The following is a 27,365-nucleotide window of genomic DNA, read 5'->3' on the forward strand; positions in this document are numbered from 1 at the left end:
TTGCATACACAATGATTGATCAATAAATAAATAAGTAAACATATTGCAAACGTGTAATTATAAGCTGCAAAGCTATGTTAGTGTTAGCTTTAAACATTATATTTTATGTCGGTATGCATATCATTTAATTTTGATGCTTCATCAAATATATTTACTGAATATTAGCATACAGAACAGAGAGATTAGTAATTTCAAATATTAATTACCGTTACATATACATATTTTACTGCACTTTTTCACCTTATTCATTTTATTTCCAATAAGTATTTATTTGTTATTAATTATTTCCATTCGTAAAACATGTTCTAGTGACTAAAATATAACAGACGAACTTCGCGGAAGCTGAAAATATCTCTCGTTCTGTATGATCTGAAGTCAAAGCCAAAATCGGGGAAAAATAAAGAAGCTTAATTATATTAGCTTGATTTGTATGCAGAATTTGATATTTGAAATGTATTTAAACAATTTTATTTAAGCAAAAGGCTAGCATATCTAAAAATGTCTACGTGAATGTTTGTTACGCATTCGTTATTGATGAAAATTTTAAATAATCGCCTGAATAAGGCAAAGAATCAAACCTAATGAATTTACCTTTTTCTGTCTGTGGTTTATATCACAATAGTTATTTGTGCAACAAGAGAGGAAAGTTGGTTTTTCTTGCGAGTGTTGATTTTGAGTCCCGAGTAAGCGAAATATTCTAAGTTAGAATCTTGAGCGTAGCGAGGGACTCAAAAACACGAGATGTAAAATAACTTCTCTTGTGTTGCACATATAATTTTTCACCTCAGTAGTGAGAACATATTAAAGGTTAAACTGTATTTCGAATTTGTAATAGACCCTGAAGTATGAAGTGGCAGTTCATGGCCTTCACTAAACTAAAATGCTACTATGTTTCACTCCCTGGAGTGAGGAAAGTCGCACTTTCTTCACTCCAGGGAGTAACGAAAGTAGGCTTGTTCGAGCTGCTGAGGTGAAAAATAGTTATCACGCTCTTATTTTCGTCATAATTTTAAAGCTCTACGTCAAAACTAAACGTTTTTTTGTCCGAATATATAAACCAGTAAGTATTACGCGATAAATGAATTATAAAACATGAAAGCAGAACATGTTTTAAAAGCCAATGTATAGCCAATTTTGTGATATATCACACAGAATATGTATACAGTTCATAGTGAATGCAAGAGCCATATGAATTTTAAGAAACCGCTGCTTGGCTGCGTTTCGTTGTAGAGTCAGACCCTGTAGTATTCAACTTCGGGTAAGGGCAAAAAACATCCCTTTTTAACTTATTATCCTTAATTAATGTAAAATCGGTAAACATATTCAATTCCTGCAGCCAGGAAGCGTTATATAGAATCTACAAATTACTATATTTATCAAATCTTTGGATGCAATACTTAAAAGAAATATAAAAATTGTTATGAATATTACTCTTAAATGTCACAATTGTTGCGCACAGATTAGTTTATGATATTTATATGAAGACTACAACGATGCATCGCATGCTTGCTAAAATATGACTGCTTTTTTAACCAATTGTAATCTTTTTTGTGGCATTATCATTGTCACGGTCACAAAAATGAAGTGTTAACCCCTCGTTTGCTTAGATACGGATCCGTGCGTTGGAATTTAAATTTATTGTTTTAATGTCAAGGTCACTCAAAAAGTGATCAAATTTGACAGGCAGCATACGAGAGGTTAAGTTAACTATTAATTTCAATTTGACGCATATTTTTTACATGTATATCTAAATAACTCACCAGGATATTTTGAAATGATTTCTAAAAGATCATTGTATTATTAAGATCAGAAGTGATATAACGTCATCCTGGTGCCCTTGAATTACAAGTAATAATGCAGTGGCCCCAAATTGTTGAGATGCCCATTTCTTTATTTCCAATACACACACTAAATATTAATTTGGCGAAAAGATGGCAGCTGTCCCTTATTGAGTGGGATAGTTAACCCTTAGGAGCGCCCTAGTATCACACGTGTGTAATATCACACGTGCATGATTCACATATCATACCTCTGATTCTAACAGATAGCGTTTCCGAAAAAAATATTATACCTTATAATATGTATGTCATGTGATCTACTTTACTAACTGGGCAGCCTCGCTTACGAGTTTTTGAAAGTCATTTTTATTTGACACCTTTGTATATTTTTATTGATTATAAACTATTATTATGGGTTTAGTTTCCTATAATGCTTGTAGGAATATCCAGTTTATTTAAATGATAGTGCCATTTTATGTGTCGTTCCATGGAAAGGTATTAGCGAAACTCATTAGTCGCATTTTTAAAGCTTTGTTTTAATAACGGTGTAATCGCCAGTGGGTCAAGGGCCCCTTTCGCGTGGAACGACACGTATTCGGGTTACAGTTGACGGTTATATTATTCGTAATTTTAACCTTATGAAGTTGAAATAACTCTTAAACCTCTAAGGGACCTTACAAATATCCAGTGATAATAATAATTAGGAAACCATAATTGTCATGATATCCATACAAAATTAGTGTATGAGTGTTAACTTTCAAAAAAACAGTATTAGATATACTATAATATTCCAAGTTTCATTCATAACGCACTCTTTCATTTTTAGACCCATGTGGAAATGGGTCAAAAGATGTTATATTCCATTCAAATTTCTACCTTAACCTAGTATCTATTATGTCTACATTCTATTTTTAGACAGCTTGTTTGTATCAAAGACTAAATCCTTAAATGGCGTTAAGAGAGATAATTGAATGAATAGAACCGCTCTTATTATTAGGACTTAAAGTCTAATTTTGTTGAATCCACTAGCCTTATTGAGATGCATGAACTATATTGATTTTTATCCTAACTAAATATTTATAGGAGCTGGTACAAAATGTGTACTAACCTGTGAGCGTTTTTTAATCAATCTTTGTTAATATAAACAATTTGCTATCATTTAAATATGCTAGATAATATTCTTATTTTTCTACTATACTTCGGTGAACTTTCTCTCTATGAAAATAAGTATCATGGTTCTGCTTGCAGGGGCCCGTTTCTCAAAAGCTTGTAGCTTGTAATACAAGTGGAAGTCCCTTTCTAACAAAAGCTGTCAAAGTGACATCCGCTTGTATTACAAGTTACAAGCTTTTGAGAAACGGGCCCCAGTTCTATTCGTACAAATGTCCAATGCAAGTACTAGAGGAAGAAAGTAATATAACTGCCTCTCGTTCTTGTAGAACGACAGTCAGGACCATTGTAACTAGGGTTAAGGATGAATTACTTCTGTTTGCTACCAATCTCGTGTCATAAAGAGCTTATTACACTATCCTAATTTAGTGACTAACAAGAGGGACGACGCTATATGTGAGAAACGATAGGTTGTATCTCTTATCGCGTCTCGCGTATAGCGGCGCCCCTTTTGTTAGTCACTAAATTTAGCAAAGTGTAATAAGCCCTTAAATGAGGGCTAACGCGTATGAATTCGCCGCTAGGGGCGCTAGTGTAGATGGTGGTCTTTTCCATAGTTCGAAATGTCAAATATCACTTGTCACTTCAATGACTGACAGCTGTTCTTTAGTCTTTTGGACCACCATCAACAGAGGCGCCAACTGGTGAGCAAATAACGATAGCCCTCATTCGAACATTCCCATTAGGCTGCTTATACATGGGTGGATTTTACACGCGGCACATACAATGTAAAATTGCTCGTGTATAGCTTGGCAAGCCATTTCCGTCAGTAGAAAAAGGCGGCAAATTAAAAACAAGTAGGCGCGAAGGGTTGTCCTCCCATAGAAAATTTAAATTGCTCGCTTTTTTCTACTGACAAACTGGGTTTTCAAGAGTATATATATTTATATAGAACCTGTTTCACTAGATTTTTTTTTTTCAGATTCTAGTAGTTAGACCAAGAAAAGTCTGCAACGATTTTGATATCATACGCAGTGCAAGTGTTATTTATACGTCATAATTTCATAGAAGTTTGACGTTTAAAATAACACTTGCACTGCGTGTGCTATCAAAATCGTGGCAGACTTATCCTGGTCTAACTCTAGGTACCAAATTTTAATTTTAATGTACTTTCTGTATACATATTAAATTAAAGTAAGGAAAATCCATTATTTATTATTTGTCTATCTCCATCTTTGTCAGACGATTGTAGCATGACAAGGAATGATAGAGATGAACATAGGCTGTTACATTTCTATGTAGACATCACATTTTATAATGATATGAGATTGTCAAACCAATGTTCGATCCGGTTATATACTTTGATGGTTATGTATAAGGCAGCTAAAGCTCCCTTTATTATGTATTAATATTACAAAACGCTACAAATATGTTGCTCATGCCATTCAAATATTTTCAGAAAGGTGATATTCTTGTCAGTAGCTGTAATTACTGTTTTATTTTAATTGATTTTTATTGTAAATTGGATTTGGAAATAAAAAACAATAATTGAGAAGTTTTGTTTTCTTTTAAAAGAATACCTTCAGGTACTCCTTCAGATGAATAAGTGTGAAAAATAGATGACAATAATCAAACAAATATCTATTTCAAATTATTACAGATTGAAGGCCACGTATATCAGAATGTCTGAACATAAATTGATTAAATTGAGAAGACGGACAGGCCGCCGCTAGTTGGGCATCAGATCGACATCAAAAGTAAAATTCCTTCTAAACTGACCGGCCATATATTTTTCATTACAAATTGTCATTTTTGAAAAAAAATATAGATGGTCAAGCAAATCTTGTCAGTAGAAAAAGGCGCGAAATTCAAATTTTCTATGGGACGATATCCCTTCGAGCCTACATTTTTTAAATTTGCCGCCTTTTTCTACTGACAAGATTTGCTTGACCTACTATATGTCAGAAACTTGTTCTACGTCCGTGGTTGGTGCCTACTTGCCTAACTGTAAACAAATCAAGAACAACCTAACCAAACAATATGTCTTGTGTTTCTTATGTGGGGTGGCCTAGGGGTTCAAGGCGTTAGCCCGGATTGCTAAAATATATGACATCTATTTCAGTTTATATATTTTTTTGTGACTACTTAAAAAAACAAATAAAATAATAATAATAAAAAATTTGATTTGTTCCCAAAGTTGAATATGAATTAAGTACAATAACTTGTATAATAACTCGGTTATGCTACTTATGCTTACCTAAATATATAGTGCAATTAAATTTGTATATGAAGACGTACTATATCGCAGTATTCGGTACTGTGCTATACAGTGATACACTAGTAGACAATAGTAGATTATTAATTATTCATTTGGTGATATGACATATTGATAAGGCGAGCCGTTTTATCAGTCGATGATAAACCACGGTCGAATAGGACGACTCACAGACGACTTTTTATGTCATCCGGGCTTGGTTGTCGGTCACATTCCTTCTAAATTAGTGTGAATCATGAAAGCTGTAGAAACTAGGAGGAATTTCGGGGTGAGTTTTTAATAAATCTCTTTTTATTATTATTATAATTTACATGAAAATAAAACTCAATAACAATTCGCCATAGAAGCTAATGAGGCATTGTAAAAAAAATGAAGACAAGACATAAAAAAGTAATTCTCTTGACTGCCAATATTTTATTTGTAAAAAAAGGTGTGTCAAAGAAAAATTTACCTTTATGGTTTAAACATTAATACAGAGAACGTAAACCTTTTCAACATTTAATTTGCTAAGATAATATTTAGCAACAAAGTGAACATGCAACAAAAATGATATAATTGAAATGTAGTTTTAATATTTTTCTCGTATGCAACAATGTGGCAAGCGTAAAAACGGAATCCGGATAGTTTACCTGTGACATTGCTTGACCTCTAAAGTCCTTTTTAACTTTTTATCTGTCAAAGTACGTTAGCGGCTGAGCACGTTAACGTTGTTTTATTTCAGAAGTTTTGTTGAATTTGATATAAATACATAATTTAGTATGGCTTCGGTAAGTTTAATAAATTTTATCCTTGTTTACAATTCTACTATACCTTCGTACTTTAACATGAAATATGAATTTTATTTGCCTTCTACGACGGACTGGCAGGATTCGAGAATGAAAAAAAGACTGAAGCAAAATGTGTCGTATCGTGCTAATGAATGACTGTTAGTCGGTCAAGAGTTAATTGAGTTTGATTCCCGGTTCAATCATAATAGAAATTTGTGACTTTTGGTGGTCCATTTTACGGTTATCACTTCCAGTTACGAGGTGGTGTTTTGTACACAATAATTTAAATATACTATAATAAATATTGACTTATAACATTATTGTCTTTTTAATTATATTTGTGCTGAGTTTTTACAGCGATAGTATTCAAACAAGTCGAAGTTCTATTTTTATAACCTAAAAAATGCATTACGCTTGTTTCCGTCCTTGAAATCAGCCGACATAGTCGTGAGACATGAGCTCACCGGCGGCTGTTAAATTACTGCGCGATTACAAGAGTAAATATTTATATGTAGACCATGCACCCTAGTTAGTCCATCGTTCCAATATATTTAACTAATCAGCTTTTTTCAATTAAAAGTTTTTTCATAACTTTATTACCTAGGTACTGATTGCTTCGTATTAAACTTTATATATTCTTCTCATTCAATTATATTAAAGTTAATAAATTAACCTCTGCGATTCAGGAAATAGACTTTTATTTTTTTAATTATATACATAATCTAGTGGCTACCTATGTAAGTACCTAAATTTAGTTGCCGTAAGTTACGATTTTCTTAACTTCATAAACAAAAAACAGGGTTAAGAATCCACAGGTTTTAAACCCCTTTTCCTTAGCTTCGCTCAATTAATAAATCAGTCACACGAAGCTGGAACATAAATGGTTCCAGCGTAAAAGATTGTATACTAGAGTTAGATCAAGACAAGTCTGCAACGATTTTTATAGCACAATTAAGTTATTTTAAACGTCAAACTTCTATGAAATTATGACGTATAAATAACACTTACAATGCGTGTGCTATCAAAATCGTTGCAGACTTGTCTTGGTTCACACACAACCACTTGTCACACTAACTGAAAAATTAAGTGGTATTAGTTACCTTACATAATTTTATTATGAGCTCTACAGACGTCACCGATTATTGCATACGATTAGAAACATAATTATCGCCGGCCACTGGGGTGCAACAAATTCAATCGATCAAATGCCGCAATTTATCAAAAATTGTATGCGATAGCTATGAGGTTTGTGCAAATTATGCAACCCCTTAAAATATCACAGAATAGCTAATAGTACTACCACACAATATACTCAAGAAGACAAAAGTATAGGTACGTTATCGCGGCCGAAGTTGTAATATCATAAATAGCCATGTCAAATTAAGCCGAAAATGGGCAATCAGCGGAAATAATTCGTGTAGTTTTGAAAATTGGTAATTTCTGTTGCCGCTATAACAACAAATACTAAAAACAGAATAAAATATATATTTAAGCGGGGCTCCCATACAACAAACGTGATTTTTTTTGCGGTTTTTTGCGTAATGGTACGGAACCCTTCGTGCGCGAGTCCTACTCGCACTGGCCGGTTTTTTTTTATATTTTTGCTCATATCTCGAATATCCGTACGAATAGCATTATCATTACTTCGGACAAAAGTTTTAACATAAAATTTCCTACAAATTTGGTTATGTTTATTTTTACTCTACGATCAATACTTTAGGAGCTACAGGCTGTTAAAGTTAACAAAGAGAAAAAATATACGATTTAAGAAAACGTAGTTTTTTCGTAATTGCTCATCATAAATCAAATTTTTAGTTTAGCATAAGCAAACTTAGGGATCCTGCTGATAAAACATAAAAAAGCCGACCAAGAGCATGTCAGGCCATGCTCAGTGTAGGGTTCCGTAGTTACCAGTCCATCAAACTAGACTATTTGCAAAAAATTAAAAAATGGCTAGACCGATCAGATTCGCTATATTTTTCATTAAAAGTCTTTACTAAGCTATACTTTCACGATTTTTTTTTCATATTTTTGGATCAGCAATTTGTTTCATCAGCAGGTCGCTAAGCTTGCTTATTTAAACTAAAAATAATAAAAATTGGATTTATGAACAATTACGAAAAAACTTAGTTTTCTTAAATCGTCTATCTTTTATCCCCTTGTTAACTTTAACAGCCTTAAGTATTGATCGTAGAGTAAATAATGTAAAAATAAATATAACCAAATTTGTAGAAAATTTTATGTTAAAACTTTTGTCCGAAGTAATTATAATGCTAAATAGTACAGATATTCGAGATATGAGCAAAAATATGAAAAAAGGTACATCCCCCCCCCCCTTACATCCTCAGCACACCCCCACCCTCGAGGACTTTTAGTATGTTTTTCTGGACACCACAAGGTATAACTCCCAATTTTCAAAGCTACACGAATTATATCCGCTGATTTTTTTAATTTTCTTGGGTTAAGACTACTCCCAGACTCTCATGGAATCTCCACTTCCACCTTACACTGTACCGATCATTTAATTAAATTTACAGGCGGTTGTTTTATGTTAAGGGAATGGGCTTAATGACCATACTCTGTTACACGTACTTCCAATAGTAAATAATAATTTGCGTCGTCTTTTTGATTAAATATGGGCAATATGGCACAAATTTCACAACCGAAACAAAAACATGTCTAATCATGGCAACGAGTGATAGGCATGGTTATTTTACTTTGTATTTATTTATTTATAGTAACGGTACACCTATCATAACAGTGGTTCTCAATACGATAGTGTAGCAAATAGTTAATCCTTTCAGATCAATGATGCTAACCATCACCATCAAGGTGATGGTTAGGTCGCTTTCTACATTAATCCAAAAAGTTGGTGGTCGCTTTCTGAAAAACTATAATCGTCAAAGAAACTATAGTCGTCGTATCATGTACCTGCGTCGTTATAGGGTGTTTGGAATAATGTGTTATCAAAAACAAACAAACAGCCAGCACTGGCAGCAAAATCTTAGTTTATGTTCAATATTTATGAAAGGCATTTTGTACAACATGAAAACAAATAAACTTGGAACTTAAAAGCATTTATTCCCTGCGCGAAATATACAAATCTTCAACCCATAGAAAAATATAACACAAAACGGTTGATAACACCTGACCGTACCTAACTTTCAAAATATTTCGATCTCTAAAAATGCCTAAGATTCCGAAAGTAGAATACTTAGAATAGCCTGCTGATGTCACGCGTACTTCCGCCTCCGCTCCGGTATAAGCAAAGCCTCTCCCTGCCATGCCTTGTAAGTTGTAAAAAAAAAGTTAAATGTCATCAATGTCATTCAAGTTCAGTTTCGCGGCAACAAAAAGTTATTTTATTTACTATTACATTACTACATTGATGTTAATAATCAATCATGTTTATGTAATAAATAAACGTAATACTTACAACTAGTTTAGTGCCTAGATGAGAAACCATTGGCAAGTTTTCAAAAGTTTAAATATAGAACTAATTCTATGTCGGACTTTTGATCTAGGAGAATTGCAATTTGCAGTTGTGAATTTGTATTTAGTTATAAAGTGAATTTGTGTTAAGATTAGGGGTTGTAAAAATACCGTTCGAATTTTCGGTTTGTTGTATTCCTGGCCGCGTCGTGAGTGTCGCGACGCTGTTAGCCAGTGGTGCGCGCGCCGCGCCACGGCACTCAGTACGCAAGTCCAAACGTATATGCAGACTACTTTTCACGCGGAAGGGCAGTTCAAGATCACAGGCGCCGCTTGTCTCACCTCGCGTACCTAGCCGTGACAATAGTGACAAATATTTTCATTGCAAAACAGTAAGGATGGTGTGGCCGACGATTTACGATGGGAAAACTGAGGTGAACCATTCTTTCTATTTTCGTTACGCACTGGAATAGTTTGATGTGATACTCGTTACCTTGACGATTTTTCACGCTTGCCGGTTTTTGCTCCGTTTTCTAGTTCAGTTACGTAGCCTACAGTCATTTATGTGACGATTTGGCGAAACTTATGTTTCAATGTTAACTGATCTATTACCTAGTTTTTCATGTTTTCATTATGCCCTATCAGCTGTTTTACTACACATAATATATAATATTGTCTTCGGTTACCGCGATAGTTACTCATGAAATAAAACTATGAAAACGGATTATATCGCGTATATTGAATTTATAATACATCCCGACGTTTCGAACTCTTTACAGCGTACGGGTGACCCGTTGACCACGAACACTGTAAAGAGTTCGAAACGTCGGGATGTATTATAAATTCAATATACGCGATATAATCCGTTTTCATAGTTTTATTTCATACACATAATATAATCAAACCATGTTGCAATTATTTTTTCTAAATGCAATGTAAATACAGTAAGTAAAGATACTCTATGTAATAAAATTAATATAATCAGTAATAAAAACAAAGATTAAATACCTAAACCTGTAACTGTAGGGTTATTCCTTTTTGAAAAGTTGTTTAAAAGCATCCCTACATGTGATGCACTTTTAGTGATTTTAAAAATAAGCAAGATATATAAATATATTTTTAGATATGACACTTTTTAGTTTAGATATTATTATCTAGTTATCAGTATCAAAACTGTCTTGAAAAACCCAAACCCATATCACTTAAATTTGAACTTTATGATCCAACATTTAAGGTCTATTATTGCTTTATGGACATTTGGTGAAGGTCACAGTAAGATTCCTAGGGGGAGTGCCTTTATCCTTATAGGGTTTCCTTTTCATTCGTATTCTCATTCATCATATTGAATGGGAGCTTTTGCAGCTGCAATAAATTAATAAAAAAATGTAGTATAACTAAAAAAATGTCCTTTATAGTCCAGTTTTTTTTTAAACTAAGTCTAAAGTTGCCGTTAGACATAGGAGCAAACTAGATGCTCATCAATATCTAAACAAAGTTAAACATGTGCCATACAATTACAAAATAAACAAATGCTATACAATTTTTATTAATTTTTTCTTCTATCATTGAAGCTCTTAAAAATATGTTCAATTCTAACTTGACCACCACTAAAATATTCAATAGCATTGATTAACAAAGACGTAAAAGGTTAGGAACTCCAAAGTCATTTAAATATTTATAGGTACTCCCCACTTCCCATTCAGCTGATTATAAAAAATCCTATGACAGAGTTGGTATTCATTCATAATTTGCATAGTATGTAGAGGCTGTATAAGCCATCTCTCTACTGACTTGGAAGCAACAAAGTGTGGCGGTGCCACTGCCACTGTAAATATCATATTTTCATAGGAATTTAATGTTCATATTGGCGCTTTGGTCATGTTGATGCAGAGTTAGCTTAGATAGAACCTAGATCTCCTTGATTTTCTGTAAATTATAATGGCATATGTACAGTAGGGCCTCGCTAATTAAGATGGGCAAATAACTGGCCAGTGACAAATTATGGAGGTTTTCGGATTACTATGTGCAATTTTTTTGTAGTTGTTCACACTAAATTTAGATTTTTTAGATCTTTGATCATCATCTGCGACGGTCTGCATCCTGTCTCTTCTTCTCATTCTCTGTGCTTCCATCACTTTTACCTACTCTATGACCCCCTTCGTGACATCCGTTGACATAGGCAGAGCCGGTTCCGGACCTATATATCCTGTCTCCGCCCCTATCCTCGCCAGCTTGTCCGCTTTCTCATTTCCCGTTACTCCCTGGTGTCCTGGTACCCATGCCACCATGATACTTCTTTGCTTGCCTATCGAGTTAAGCTCCTCTCAACATTCTTTTAGAAGATTAGAGAATAGAAGATTCACCAGATTAGAAAGGGTGCGGATTAGCGAGGCTCTACTGTAGTAACAGCAACTACACTCTTAACTCATTTAAAAGTGTGGATTGTACATAAATAAATCATGTAGGAATTCTTCTATCATTGAAGCTCTTAAAAATATGTTCAATTCTAACTTGACCACCACTAAAATATTCAATAGCATTGATTAACAAAGACGTAAAAGGTTAGGAACTCCAAAGTCATTTAAATATTTATAGGTACTCCCCACTTCCCATTCAGCTGATTATAAAAAATCCTATGACAGAGTTGGTATTCATTCATAATTTGCATAGTATGTAGAGGCTGTATAAGCCATCTCTCTACTGACTTGGAAGCAACAAAGTGTGGCGGTGCCACTGCCACTGTAAATATCATATTTTCATAGGAATTTAATGTTCATATTGGCGCTTTGGTCATGTTGATGCAGAGTTAGCTTAGATAGAACCTAGATCTCCTTGATTTTCTGTAAATTATAATGGCATATGTACAGTAGGGCCTCGCTAATTAAGATGGGCAAATAACTGGCCAGTGACAAATTATGGAGGTTTTCGGATTACTATGTGCAATTTTTTTGTAGTTGTTCACACTAAATTTAGATTTTTTAGATCTTTGATCATCATCTGCGACGGTCTGCATCCTGTCTCTTCTTCTCATTCTCTGTGCTTCCATCACTTTTACCTACTCTATGACCCCCTTCGTGACATCCGTTGACATAGGCAGAGCCGCTTCCGGACCTATATATCCTGTCTCCGCCCCTATCCTCGCCAGCTTGTCCGCTTTCTCATTTCCCGTTACTCCCTGGTGTCCTGGTACCCATGCCACCATGATACTTCTTTGCTTGCCTATCGAGTTAAGCTCCTCTCAACATTCTTTTAGAAGATTAGAGAATAGAAGATTCACCAGATTAGAAAGGGTGCGGATTAGCGAGGCTCTACTGTAGTAACAGCAACTACACTCTTAACTCATTTAAAAGTGTGGATTGTACATAAATAAATCATGTAGGAAGAATTTCATGACAATTTCGTGACACAGATCACAATGAATATGCACTAGTAATTAACATGACAACAATGACTGCCAAGTGCACTTAACTTTTGACTGTTTGTTTACACATTACTACTAAAATAAACCTTATAACACTGTATTAAAGTTTTTATTCATTTGTACATGTCATCTGTTGATTGTTGTTGTCAAACTAAAATAGACTTTATTTTTAACAAGATAAAATGTTAGTTTCTTTGTGTTGCTGAATTTATTTTAATGAGTGATTTTCCTAAATGAAATCAGTGTATGAGTAATAAAACTTATCTATATTAAATAGTTATTTTAGTTTAGTTTATTTATTTCATAATGATAAATTACAATATAAATTATTCTTACACTAATCTATATGAATTTGCAGTGACAATGTGACAGTCTTTTTATTCATTTTGTGCAGTGGCAGTGTCTACTGTCTACTCATTCTCTATTTATTTTTTGGTAATATTTCTTATCTATATTTGGATTGGTACTTGTACATTATATGTATACTTATGTAAATAAATTCACGTAGTGTGATAGAGTTAGACCAAGAAAAGTCTGCAACGATTTTGATAGCACATGCAGTGCAAGTGTTATTTTAAACGTCACACTTCTATGAAATTGTTAAGCGAGGTTTAGACTAGCAAGAACTTGCATGCAATTTTCATTACATTGCGGTATCTGATCAAACTTTTGAATGCATTTTACCTCAGTAGTCGGCAATGTAACGTAAATTGCATGCAAGTTCTTGCTAGTCTAAACCTTGCTTTACGTTTAAATAAAACTTGCACTGCGTATGCTACCAAAATCGTTGCAGACTTATCTTGGTCTAACTCTACTTCCAAGCCAAGAGTTCTTATTTTAGGGAATTTCGTTTTGTGTATTAGATTTATTTCAGCATTTAAGTTGATGATTATTTTTCTGAGTTTTTTTATGCTTTCATAAAAGTAACTCCTTTAAATCCGTATTTCCGTTAAATCTTCATAACATTTCCGTTTTCTCGGGACAACGGTAGACAATTTTGTAGAATGCTCTATTAAGAGTCCCCGGCAAGCTCCGCCGAATTTCACCTTCCCATACAAACGGAGTTTCGTTCTCATTTTAAAACTACGTGTTGGATTGTAATGAAAATTTTGCACATACAATGACATGAGGTATATCTAGGTCTGTAATTAGTTTATATAGCTCTAGTATATAAAGCAAAGGAAATAGAGCAAAAACAAGTTTTGTATAAAAAACTTAAATTCACTGTATTTTTTTACTATTGTATCTGAAGCTACATAAACTAATTACCGACCTAGATATACCTTATCCTATTATGAGTAAAGTTTCAGAGCAATCTAGCTAGTCGTTATAAAACGAGAGCGTAACTACGTTTGTATGGAGAAGCGAGCTTGCCGGGGACTCTTAGGGCAAGACTTTTGTTCGCATTATTAATTCATTAGTTAAGAACCACAACCTAATTAAACTAGCAAAAAGGTGACTGACTTATCCAATCAAAAAGGTCTCAGATTCTTCTTACAGTAGGAAATGAAGCAGCTTTAACTGGTTTCTATTAGCAATGTTAGTTGTGCATATTGTGCTCAATGCCAACTCTGTTAGCCCTATTATTCTATTGCATGCACAACTGTAGCAGGAATATGTAGGCGATTGGGCATTTTGCATATGAAAATTGAGTAATTTGTAAATAAAGAGGTCATCCATCCTTCTGAAAGACTATTATAGTTTTTTTTTAATTTCTCCTCCTTGCGTCGTATTCCTCAATATTGAGGGTCGTGACCTCCCTTTTGTATCACTTTCTCTCTTACGATCTTTCTCCATCTGTTTCTGTCTTTGGTGGTGTGGAGAGCCATGTGAACTGTGGAGTCAAGAGCGGTGCAGATCTGGTCAGACCAACGTTGGACTGCGTCCACGTCCAGGCCTTTTTCCATCCACTTTGCCGGTCACAAAAAGCTTTTCGAGGTTGCCACCGTCTTTCCTTGCAATATGAACGAACTATTTTTGTTTCGTACGTAACGTAAAATAAGAACTATTCCGTTGACATTCGAATGACAGCCGCAACGATATTCTGAGTTCTCGCAATGTGGAGACGTTAGTCCGAAATGCTGTCCAGGGGATACGGAGCATCTTTCTCCAGCACCACATCTCGAAGGCGTCAATGCATTTGCGGTCAGCAGCCTTCAACTGGGACATAGCGCTCTACGCCATGCCAATAATACAATGGCATTAATACTCCTGCGCACTTCCTTCTCACGCGAACCTTTGTTGCTGATGTTGGAGCCTAGGTAGACAAAATTGTCCACTGTCTGGAGGCCCAACGCACCAGTGAGTTCTAACTTCCCAGTTCTATCCACCACCACGACCTTGGTTTTGGACCTGTTTACGAGTAGTGTCATCGGCATAGCGTAAGTTGGTGATTTTTACACCACCAACTGCGATGCCTCCCTCCCAGTTCTCGCAGATCCGTCTCATAATGTGCTTTCCATAGGAGTTGAAAGTTGAACAGAATGGGTGATAAAATGCATCCCTGGCGTAATCCTTGGGTTTATTTTATTTACAAGGAGATAAAACAGAAGCATACAAGTAAAGAACAATATAGACAGAATATTATGTGTTAAATTAAAACTTCACTCGGACTTCAGTGATTAAGTTCTTATCACACGATACGACGGTAAATTGTTTTTAAACAGTTACGTGGGGTATAAATTGTGCAATATACTTCTATCTTTAATATCTACATAAAGAGTCGCAGAGATAAGGTTTGAGTATAGGAAACTGTTTATCTATTTCTTGTTAAGAAAATAACATAAATTCGTCATAAGGCTTAGTCTCGTCGTCTTATCTTCGTTTTCTTTATCGAAATATGAAGAAAATCCTATTACATAAATATTCCGTTACATAAACAACAACAGCTTAAACCGTTGAAGATGCGACCTTGTAGTTTGAAACATACAATCTACAATTGCTGTAGAACTCCACTAAGAAAGGATTTTTTGTAATTCAACCCCCGGGAGGGTGAAAATGGGGTTGAAAGTTTTGAACGACTTTCACGCTGATGAAGTTACGGCCGCCGGCTGTTCAGGCTATAAGTATAAAATATAATATGAAAACAGAAATCTTAGCTCACCCCGGTTCCGTCTGCGGTTGTGGTTTTCCTGGTTTTAATAGGTCTAGGCTACAAACAGCTTATATTCCGATACATATACTTATTTCACTAGGATTTAGCCAGGCCAGTAGTGTAGAGGCCTTTGAATATGTTGCATTGCACTGTGGTATCAACTGTTAGTAAAAATACGCGTGTTATTCAAAATGTAGGTATACGCACCACTGGTTTAGTCATTTTAATGAACGAGTCTATGATGACTACCTGACCTGATACTAAAACACTGGAGCTTTATCTCGGTAGTAGATGGTAGTAGTGACTTACGAGCCAATTTAACGTCAAGGTGCGCCCGAACGGTTTGTGCTGATGGAGCAAGTGTCTACAACCTTAAGTTTTTGTTGCTAGGCGGGGTCAGCAGAGAAACCCGGTCAGCAGCAAGCGGCTGCCGACGCAGGCACCCACCTGCAGCATATATGCGCCCTCGACATCGACTCCAAGGCCTCCTATGTGCGTCTGTCCGGAATCATCTGTACCATTGGTAAGCCTCTTCTTCCGAGAAATCGATTGTTTTTATCCCTTATTCTATATTGTGTTCTTGTCAGGTTTCGTTTTTCAGGCTTGACTATCTATTCTATAGTATAGATAGTAGTATAGATTCTATACGTAAGCGTGATGTGCTTGTAAGATATTTAAGGCTTCGTTTGGTTCTTACTCAACAACGGTCAACGGGTTGACCACGAACGCTGTAAAGAGTTCGAAACGTCGGGATGAATTATAAATTCAATATACGCGATATAATCCGTTTTCATAGTTTTATTTCATGAGTAACTATCGCGGTAACCGAAGACAATATTATATAAGACACTAGTTATAAGAAACATGTACCGTTTGTGCCCAAATAAACATTAAAACATTAAAACATCAACATTTCCCCAGGGCCCGTCTCCCGCGATGTCTCTATGCTGGAAAAGATGATGGAGACTGGCATGAACGTGGCCCGCATGAACTTCTCGCACGGCTCCCACGAGTACCATGCAGAGACCATCGCTAACTGCAGACAGGCCGAGAAAAACTACAGCCAGAAACTTGGCTTCCCATTCTCGTTGGCTATCGCGCTCGACACCAAGGGACCTGAGATCAGGACTGGACTCTTGGAAGGTGTAAGTATTGATACCCTTCTAGTATACATGTAGACTACAATAGACCGTATGAATTCTCACGGCTCTCAAGAGTACCACGCGGAAACCATCGCCAACTGCAGACAGGCCGAGAAAATTTACAGCGAGAAACTGGGCTTCCCATTCACGCTGGCCATCGCGCTCGACACCAAGGGACCTGAGATCAGAACTGGACTTTTGGAGGGTGTAAGTGTTCTGTTATACAAACCATGTAGTCTGCAGGGTTTATAAACCCTCATAGCCTCTCATAAGCACCATTTTGAGGCTATTCCAAAGGTGAATAACAATACAGCGATGATAACACATGCGACAAACACACACCGGTTACACGGCGATGATATCATGGTTACAGAGACGACGAAATGATGATGACGTCGATGACGTTGACCCTGGGAATCTGCCGAATCCTACACCGGAACAGGCGATGCAACAAAAACAAATTTTTATGATTGTAGGTATGTTAGTGAGTTATCTATGGGCCTTAGCTGCCTAATAATATATAGTAGCAATAAACGGTCTATAATTTAAAATTGACGGTCGAAGCTATTGCTCCCTATGAAAAATTGCCCAGAACCGAACTCAATTCGATAATCCTTAGATATTAATATTACCAATGTCGATAGTAACATGTGATAACATCAGACAAGACTTCTAAAATATTTTTTTTTTATACAGGGTGGCTCAGCCGAAGTAGAGCTGAAGAAAGGCGAGACCATCAAGCTCTCCATCGACCCCGCCCTCGCCGAGAAGGGCAACGGCAGTGCCGTGTTCGTCGACTACAAGAACATCACCAACGTGGTCAAGCCCGGCAACCGCATCTTTATTGATGATGGACTGATCTCCATCATCTGCCAGTCCGTTGCTGCTGATGGATTAGTCTGCAGCATTGAGAACGGAGGTGAGATAAAACAAGGTGTTTAGTAGGTAGATATAGTCCAAACTAGGTGGTTAGTCGATACAGTGATTAGGGATTGTCAGTTTGATAGAGCAACACATCATTAACATGGTCAAGCCCGGCAACCGCATCTTTATCGATGATGGTCTGATCTGATCTGATGCACTAGTCTGCACTATTGAGAATGGAGGTAAGTTTTAGGTGGTTGTAGTAAGGACCAGTAGCCCTAAGCACAGGAGTGAGACCTGTCAATCTCTAATTAATACTTACCGTTAAAAAAAGATGGGTGCCTACTATATCTTGCCCGCGTGTCGCGGTGCTCTTGTGCTAAGTCCACAGGTGGTTAGTTGTTACAGTGGTGAGTAGTAGCAAGCAAAGCAATCCTATTGACATTTTGAAAATTGATATTTGAGGACTCAACAGGTGGGAAATTGGACGCCTTCTTTTATTACTTGATTTTTGGTGCGATTAGATAAATAAATCATATTTATCCTTTCTTCTGAAGGGTCTTACACCTATCCGAGGTTTAGAAGAAGACTACGTTACCGTAAATTCTGTTCGACCAATGTACTTACATTTACACTTCCTCACAAAAAAAAACCAAACAAAGTTTGAAATATATTATGTTACCTTTTCGCAGGCATGCTGGGATCCAGGAAGGGAGTGAACCTGCCCGGTATTCCTGTAGACCTGCCCGCCGTCTCCGAGAAGGACAAGTCTGACCTCCTCTTCGGTGTTGAACAGGGCGTGAGTACACTTAACTACTTTACTTGATAATATTGATTGTACTACACCATCGTCGCCGTTAAAACGTAGGCTAAATTTTATCGTAACATGCAAAGTTTCATAGTTCACCTCTAAGTGACCTTGACCAGTCCGTCAATTGTCCCTTAATCTTAGAATATTGTACCGAGATGCCTCAGCTTTTACAACATTTAGAGCTTAATAGTAGATTGTTAACCAAGGGATGAAAGGCACTCATTCCTTCCGAGGTATTTTGGCGCTCGAAGGCAGTGAGAGCGCCAATAGTCTAAGGCAGAAATGATGCCTTTCACCCGAGTTAAACACTCTACTTTTCGTTTCGAATACGAGGAAAGGAAAATGCATGTGTTTTTTGAAAAACATGACTAAGTATACATTTTTATAGTATTTCTTGAGGGTACTTTCAATTAAAAATTCAGACAAAAGTATCGTTATTTATGAAATGGAGAGTCAAGTATCAGAATGGAAATTGTATAACAAATCCATTTAAACTCCCTTATTGTAAAAAAATTAAAAAATGTTCTAGTGCAGATACGTATCATTTTCTGCACACCTTTTAGAACAACAATGATCCTCTTTCAGAGCATGAGAAATGAAAAAATAATTACGTAAGCTTACGTTTTTAAATCGCACTTAAAAAAATTACAGTTCAATTACCTTCGTCCTGCTTTTGTACTAAAAATGTAAAATCAGTCAAATTGGGGCAGTCAAACTGTAATTTTAGTGTCTGAGATATAAAAATTTCTTAACGAAAATTCACTTTACCGTCGCCATGTTCTCTACTTAAATTAAATCTAAAACATAGATCGCACAATTTTTTTATCCATGTATATTTTCCGATATTTTTTATCGGTCACACCCGTATAAACATAAAATATTCCCACTGTTATCAGATAAACAACAACACGCATTCCGTAATTTTATTTAAAATCACAAGCATCTTGTCACGCGTAGACGACGTGTTATATATATCTTATGATGATTGTGTAATACATATTATCTATCCACTAAGTCATATGTTACTACGTAGGTATATATCTTTTACGTAAAGAAAACATGCTACCATGTAAGTGAACATTTCAATTCAAGACCAATGACCTTCATTGGATATATGAATTGATTGATCGATTTGCATCTATTGACATTGATTATTGTACAATTTTAAGCATTAATGTTCTACTCTTAAAGTACATTTATGTTTTAAGTTTATTTTTTATTATTATCGTATAAAGTACCTATCTTCAGTTAAGTAATTAATATTATTATAATATTAATATGGATATGTGCCATTGTACTAGCAGACTTATTGATACATATTGAATATTACTAAATATGCACATAATAAGTAAGATTTCTGATTCAGAAAAAAAATACGAGTCTGGATTTGCAATAACATCCACTTGTATGCAGACCGTAGTATATGAGCCGCCAATATTCATATTTTACTCAACTGCTGCAACCAAATGCATCAACATGAACCTTAATAAAATTTCTGATCAATGGGGTTGGCAACTGTCAAAGGTTTGCAGAGATGGCGCCATCATAGCTTGCCCCTTTTTCTATGAGATTTGGCTTAAAAGGCTGGCATCCAGGGCATTAAAAAAAACAAAAAATTGACACAATTCTAGGGATTGACGGGGCCAGCTATGCTGGCGCCATCTCCTAATTATTTCGACCGGCCAACCCCATTCCCATATAGGAAAATAATAAGCTGCATTGGCCTTGACAAAAATTACAAATACATTACTATGTAGATACATATAATATATACTTATCTAGAAGCACTTCATACTTTGGCAACACTCACGCTACTGAAACGCTTATCAAGGCATCAAGATGCAACAGTAGAAAATGCTTTTAGTTACCCCAAAGCACCTTGCTTACCTCATAGGCAAAGACAATTAAGAAGACATAGAGTGCTCACTTCCTACATAGGTTTTGTTACCAAAAATACTATTTTCGTAGTCTACATCAAGCGTCAAGTAGCGGAACTATCAGTACTGCTACTCGACACTAGATGTCACATGTGTCGCGACTGACGGAAAGTGTATTGCCACGGAGTAGGATGGAGATGGCAAGTGGGCGTTCCCGTCTATCCGACAGTTAGTAGCGACCGACTCACTTTATGCACAGACTATGCTCAGTTGTTGTGTAAACTTCATACTCGAATGACATTCACGTCGTACGTACGCTCGTCTAACAAAAATTGATAATTAAATTTAAAATGCCGTATTGTGCAGTATTAAGCTGCAGAAATCACAGCGGTTTAAAAAATCTTTCACGTGGAGGTATTTCCTATCACCGGTGGTTATTTATTTAAATATAATCCGATAAATACGAAAAATCTGTTTATATTGCATTATTTACGAATGTTCGTTAAGTAAATCTATATTTTATCAGTTAGAACTTAGAGTTCACAATCCTTTGTCACTATTCTTTACGTTTATCTGGAATATTCGCTATCCTAAATGTCAAATAACTTCGCTACTCAGATGCTGCGCAATGTCGATATTTATATCGATAAAGTTAAAGTTACGATATTTCAAGTTTGATGTTTGGTTCGGTAATAAATTATTATTTTAGACACGTTTCTAATTATTATTTGGGATAATCAATGTCTTAGTAAATATGGCAGCTCTGGTCATCAAGCACTAAGTTAAGTCGGGGTCATTTCATGGCAACCTTTCAAACCTTCGTATTCCTTTACATACGTTTTTGTTTTTTACACCCATCATATTCTCATCGTTAATATAATTAGACTAGGTACTTAATGCACTTATGCGTACAATGCATGCAATGTGCCATGAATAAACGTTTTATATTTTCTATTTCTTTATTATTAATTATTGTAGGTTACCACAAGATGCCGATATTAAAAACAAATGGATCAATGCTACTGGGCAAGAAAATTAGTTTCCGCAAAAATATAGCACCATTTGCTAGGAGCATTTCTTAGAGAAAGATTTCTGGGGATAAAATTGCCATAGATCTCATCTAGCGTCCACACGCCTAAAACTTATTTATTATCGGATTAACAATTATTATTATTCAATTAAACGTAAAACTAAAACTTAGTTACTAATTTAGTAATTATTAGTGACATTCGGGCTCACTAAATTAATTAAAAGTGTTCCGTACCACGCAAACTAGCGTCAAATATTGGAATATTGCCGCCCCCCTTCCTGATTTGATAGGTCACAATCTTACAATCAAATCAAGTGGGATCGATGAGCCAGTTTCATGTATGCTTTCACACCATACAATTAATTTGACAATTTAATCAGGTTGTCCCGTCTAGATTGGCCTTAAATGCTGCTACAAGTAAATATATTGTTAAAGACGAATACTTACCTATGTAAGTAATTGCAGATTTGTGATTACAAAATAACAGCAATACCGAGTTAATAGACATTTAAAGAACTATGATTTTATCTGTTTGACTTTAAGATATATTTAATATTCACATTAACAACCTAGTTGGTCAATTAATAAGAAACAAATTTCTAGTTAGATATTTGTTGTACTTTACTACATATTATTTTTCATACAATCACGATTATCACTACCTATATTATAATCATAAATAAAGTATTATCTAAATGTGTTAAAACATACGGTAATGAAATATCAATACCTAACTGAACACACAAATATCGATAAAACACTCCGATTACACTGTCCCCTCCCTATATCGTCGAATGGAAAGAAGTTCCAACGGTTAGCTACTCGCAGGCGTGTAGAGATCTCGAAAACACCAGTGTAACGTGACCGTGAGATCCGTAACAAACCATGCGTAATTAGACCTTACTTATACTGGTTTTTTAGCCCTTTTCTCGCCTGTAATTTTAAAATTATATAAAATAACGCCATCTGGTGTTGAGTAGTTGTATTAGGTGAACGTTGAGCGAGCTTTAGTGAGATGAATGAGATAATGAAAGAGTCGTATGTCATATAGCTTTGACATTATATTTTAAACCGTCACTCATGTAGCCTACAGTTGATATTCGTTCGAGAAATGTCCACCGGTAATAACCTTTTGGTATGGAAAGTTGCTACGAATCAGAGCAATTTTGTAAGTGTGTGACGTATTTTAACGTGGCTATGAATGTGTGAGTTTAGCGACACTGGTTTTCATACTAAATAGGAGTCATTTCACATCCACTAGTTTATTAATTCGTGTGTATTGCTCAACAATTTGTAACTATTATTAAAAGCAGAAGAAGTTGAAAATAGAGTAACGGTTATTTTGGTTATAATATTATCTGGAAATCGTTGCGCATTAGACTTTTTGTTTGCCGCGACATCTATTGTCGAGTAGTGTCTGAGAGTTTCGCTACTTGACGCTAGATGTAGACTACGAAAATTATAGTCTTTCTGGTAATAAAACCGATCTATGAAGTGAGCACTATGTCTTTTTAATTCTCTTTGTCATAAGGTGAGGAAAAATATGTTAAACCATAGAGTAACTTATACTAGAGCGGTACTGTCATAGTAAATTTTGTAACCCCAGTAAATTCACTGCCATCTGTCGACACACTTTAAAACTAAAAATGAAGATTTACAAAAATACGATAGAATGTATTTAAATATAGATAAATGATTTTTTTTATTTGCATTAATTATTTTTATGATTTTGACCCATGTTCTTTCACTGATATGCGTTAAAATTGTTAAATAACAAACGAAACCGTCAACGCCATCTATACGACTGTAGGCCAAAACTAGTAGCGCTCTCTGAACGAGAATCAAATTTTCTTGATTTTCGAGGCACGTTTTTTCCTTAGACTGTATCCATCTATTACGGAGTTATATCTATCTTTGGTTAAACCAATACCCCTTCTATCTCTGTGTGTGTGTCCAAACACTAAACGTTCACGATTATGATACAGGTTGACATGATCTTCGCCTCGTTCATCCGCAACGGCGCCGCGCTCACCGAGATCCGAGGCATCCTCGGCGAGAAGGGCAAGAACATCAAGATCATCTCCAAGATCGAGAACCACCAGGGCATGGTCAACCTCGACGAGATCATTGCCGTGAGTATATCCTATTTTTCAGAAATGCACAGTAGACAACCCTGCATTCCTCATGGAACTCTGAACTAGTCACGCATTAAGCTCATTAAGTCTTGTGGTGTTAGGTACGAGTACTAGATGGCATGACAGGACTGCGCCATTGCGCTCACTTGTAATTCTTTGAAATTATTATGTTGTTTACGAATTGGATGTGTACCTAAGTATTGTATTGTATATTTAATTATGTAAGTACTGCGGAATGGAGTATCGAGACAAACCATTCTGGTTTAACGATGCTTTTTATCAAATATCATGTAAAATTTTGTGATATATCTCTAATAAATAAATAAATATATATAATTGATAGCAGTATTTTGTCGAGGAGTCGATGGAGCAGACTCTCTGTAGCCTTGTTCTGCTCATTGAACTTCTATTATTCAGATAACTATTGCCCTTTAAATTAGTAACCTGTACTTGGTATCTCGAAATACGGAAAATAAACATATGGTTCTTCTAACTCCTGGCTTTTCCTGGCTTTCCTGACTTGTTAATTGTAGTGCCAAATCTTTGTTTTCAATGTATACTTATGTTTCAGGCATCTGACGGTATCATGGTGGCGCGCGGTGACCTCGGTATTGAGATCCCGCCGGAGAAGGTGTTCCTCGCACAGAAGACCATGATTTCCAGGTGCAACAGGGTAAGTTGTAGTTTTAAGGTTTAGCAGATAAAGTCTTATTTTGAATGGTAAAAGCAATCTCAGAGTATTGCTAGGCTTAGGAGTTGAAGTAGTAAGGATGTCTCTTGTAATCGAGGTCACAAGTGGAAAATGTTAAGTGAAATTTTTATTTTCTGTGTGATTCGTATCGCCTCTCAAAACTGTTTACGTGTAGGTATATAATTAAGGGGTTTAAGACTAAAAACTTGTGAATCACCTTTTTCAATAGGTTAAAATCGTTAAACACCGTTTATAATAAAAATGCCTGCCAATGTTAACATTGAAAAGACGAACAAATGAGATTTTTTTAAATAAAATACAACCTCATCCCAAAGAAGATTTTGAATTTACAGTCAAGGTACCCTCTAAAGTGACTTTTTGGCAGGTATAATAGGTATGGGTTGATTCATAAGAGCTGGCCCGATATTTGTATTGTCCTGTCAAAATCCGCGCCAGCTTTAATGTGTTTAGTTGTTTAATACCATTACTCGCCAGGTCGGCAAGCCCGTGATCTGCGCCACGCAAATGCTCGAGTCCATGGTGAAGAAACCCCGCCCCACCCGCGCCGAGACCTCCGACGTGGCCAACGCCATCCTCGACGGCGCCGACTGCGTCATGCTGTCCGGCGAGACGGCCAAGGGAGACTATCCCCTCGAGTGCGTCCTCACCATGGCCAACATCAGCAAGGAGGCTGAAGCCGCCATTTGGCATAAGCAGCTGTTCTCGGAGCTCGTCGCTCAGGTTAGACAAAATGTTTCACTTTTATCTTTGCTCTGGTGTTTTGTCAGACATGTTTTTATAAAAAAAAATGCTCATTGATGCCATTTTAATATCCTCTCCAAAACCATATCATGGTTCAAAGCTATTAAGCTAAAAACAAAAGACCTTGTTCCACTCGCTGACACATAAGTGCCTTAAAAGTTTTACCTCTTCCTCATTATTAAACGAATGTTCGTGAAAAAAAAAGTTAATCTTACACATCTTTAATATTTTTAAATTTCTACACTGGGCTAGATTTTATTTTTCGTCCACGAGTGTCCCCCATTTGTACAATGGTGCTCAGCAGCGAAGCATATAGCCGCGCAAAGCTGCTAGATCTGTGTAAACGCGTTACTACAATACCGTTATCGAAGCACATCGACATAAACTGAGCTACTTCGCTCGGCAAATTTCTCGTGAGGCGGCTCGTACTGCGTGAACCCGCCTAATAGAACAATGTTTTTTTTTTTCTAGGTGTCAGCCCCCATCGACCCCGCGCACTCCGTGGCCATCGCGGCCGTGGAGGCGTCCGCCAAGTGCCTCGCGTCCGCCATCGTGGTGATCACGACCAGCGGCCGCTCGGCGCACCTGCTCAGCAAGTACCGCCCGCGCTGCCCCATCATCGCCGTCACCCGCCAGCCGCAGACCGCGCGCCAGGCGCATCTGTACCGCGGCGTGCTGCCCATCGTGTACCAGGGTGAGTGTAGCCAGTGTACCGGGGTGGGTGTAACGAGTTTACCAGTGTGGGTTTAGCAAGTGTACCGGGATAGGTGTAGCAACTGTACTGTACTGAATGTAGGTAGCCAGTGTACCAGGGTGGGTGTAGTGAGTGTACCATGGTGTGTAGCATGAGTACCAGAGTGAGTGTAGCAAGTGTACCATGTTGAGTGTAGCGAGTGTACCAGGGTAGGTGTAGCGAGCGTACCATGATAGGTGTAGCAAGTGTACCGGTATAGGTGTAGTCATGCGTAATTTGTCACACGGCATATCAAAAATATCAAAATCCTAATGTTTTATTGATTTGTTCCCAGCCCCAGCGGCGAGCAACTGGCTGCAAGACGTGGACGACCGCGTGCAGACCGGCGTGAAGTTCGGCCGAGCGAGGGGCTTCATCAACACCGGGGACCTCATCGTGGTCGTGACGGGCTGGAAGCAGGGCTCCGGCTTCACCAACACCATGCGCGTCGTGTCAGTACCCCATTAGCACACAACACTTCAACTACTACACGGATCGCATCATCGCATAGGATAATCGAGGTCACCGCATAAACGATCCCGTACGAATTTAGTATGGGCTTACGGCCTCTTAGCCTAGTCTGTAGTGACCCGGCCTTTACAAGACAAGGGCATTTAATTGTGTATTTATCACAAATATTTGTTCCTGAGTTATATAAGTAAACACTTATGATAGCAGCGCTTGCATATACATTATACATATATAATATAACTTATATAACTGTATATTAAATATACCCAATAGAAGCTTCAATAACTTTATTCTTTTTTTACAGGCATGTGGAGTAAAGTCAAGAACAATAACTACAAATATAAATATATGCTAAGTATTAGTACAGCGAACAGACGCGCTACTAGTGATACAAAAACGGATATCTGTAAAAATGTTTCTCGGTATATATAATATACATTTAGTGTTAGGATAATGTTTTATTTATTGTGAATACATCGCAAGAGTATTGTTGCATGTTTGCGTATGCTGAATAAAAATTTAAACATGTATCTATGTTACATTTTGTTTTTGTTATCAACAATTATACCTTCTCCCCATGAACTATTATTACTACGTATGGAACCGGCACAGAGAATATTTTGCGCCAAGAGTTGTTGCCGGCCGACAACAAACAGAAGCGGAGCGTGAATCTCGCGACACATAAAAATCACGGCGCTTACATTTTGGTCGCGTCCTACAGGTTGCGATTGCGACAATTTAATTGTTTGGTATGGCTTCTCTATAGGGAGCGTGCTAAAATGTAGGGGGCAGCACAGGAGACGTTAGATTTTGTGTAATGTTTCAAATAATGTTAAAACTGCTGAGTGAACAATCGGACTCTCCCGAGCGTGGTCACGTGGTGTTCTTACTTCCGAGGGTGACAGGGTACATTTTAATCTATTTTTAAAATGAAAGATTTTTTTCACGAAACACCGTACCTAATGGGGTTGC

General features: G+C 36.6%; 1 protein-coding gene and 1 long non-coding RNA gene across 5 annotated transcripts; both read left to right on the top strand.

Annotated features, from left to right (window-relative positions):
- The first annotated feature begins 832 nt into the window (after nucleotides 1-832).
- Nucleotides 833-4,434, top strand: LOC134743529 (uncharacterized). Its single transcript, XR_010128026.1, has 2 exons — nucleotides 833-3,013; nucleotides 3,134-4,434. It is a non-coding gene; the product is annotated as an uncharacterized LOC134743529 (long non-coding RNA).
- An 857-nt stretch (nucleotides 4,435-5,291) lies between these two features.
- Nucleotides 5,292-26,932, top strand: LOC134743499 (pyruvate kinase-like). 4 transcript variants are annotated; one of them, XM_063676954.1, is made up of 11 exons: nucleotides 5,292-5,431; nucleotides 16,268-16,400; nucleotides 16,799-17,022; nucleotides 17,716-17,938; nucleotides 18,576-18,682; nucleotides 23,587-23,733; nucleotides 24,308-24,409; nucleotides 24,923-25,168; nucleotides 25,661-25,883; nucleotides 26,218-26,443; nucleotides 26,698-26,932. In XM_063676954.1, the coding sequence occupies exons 1-10, from the start codon at nucleotides 5,399-5,401 to the stop codon at nucleotides 26,388-26,390; spliced, it is 1,611 nt and encodes a 536-aa protein (XP_063533024.1). In that variant the 5' UTR covers nucleotides 5,292-5,398; the 3' UTR covers nucleotides 26,391-26,443; nucleotides 26,698-26,932. The 4 variants fall into 4 exon arrangements, with proteins under 4 accessions (XP_063533024.1, XP_063533025.1, XP_063533027.1 ...); XM_063676955.1 differs by lacking the exon at nucleotides 5,292-5,431 and adding an exon at nucleotides 5,819-5,930; XM_063676957.1 differs by lacking the exon at nucleotides 5,292-5,431 and adding an exon at nucleotides 9,509-9,796.
- Nucleotides 26,933-27,365: the final 433 nt, after the last annotated feature.

The sequence above is a fragment of the Cydia strobilella genome, chromosome 8 (assembly GCF_947568885.1).
Source record: "Cydia strobilella chromosome 8, ilCydStro3.1, whole genome shotgun sequence".
Classification (NCBI taxonomy): domain Eukaryota; kingdom Metazoa; phylum Arthropoda; class Insecta; order Lepidoptera; family Tortricidae; genus Cydia; species Cydia strobilella.

Coding starts and splice junctions, on each gene's coding strand:
- LOC134743499 (XM_063676957.1), top strand. CDS start 9,761: ATGGTGTGGCCGACGATTTACGATGGGAAAACTGAG. Junction 16,401..16,798: donor CGGAATCATCTGTACCATTG/GTAAGCCTCTTC, acceptor ACATTTCCCCAG/GGCCCGTCTCCCGCGATGTC. Junction 23,734..24,307: donor ACCTCGACGAGATCATTGCC/GTGAGTATATCC, acceptor CTTATGTTTCAG/GCATCTGACGGTATCATGGT.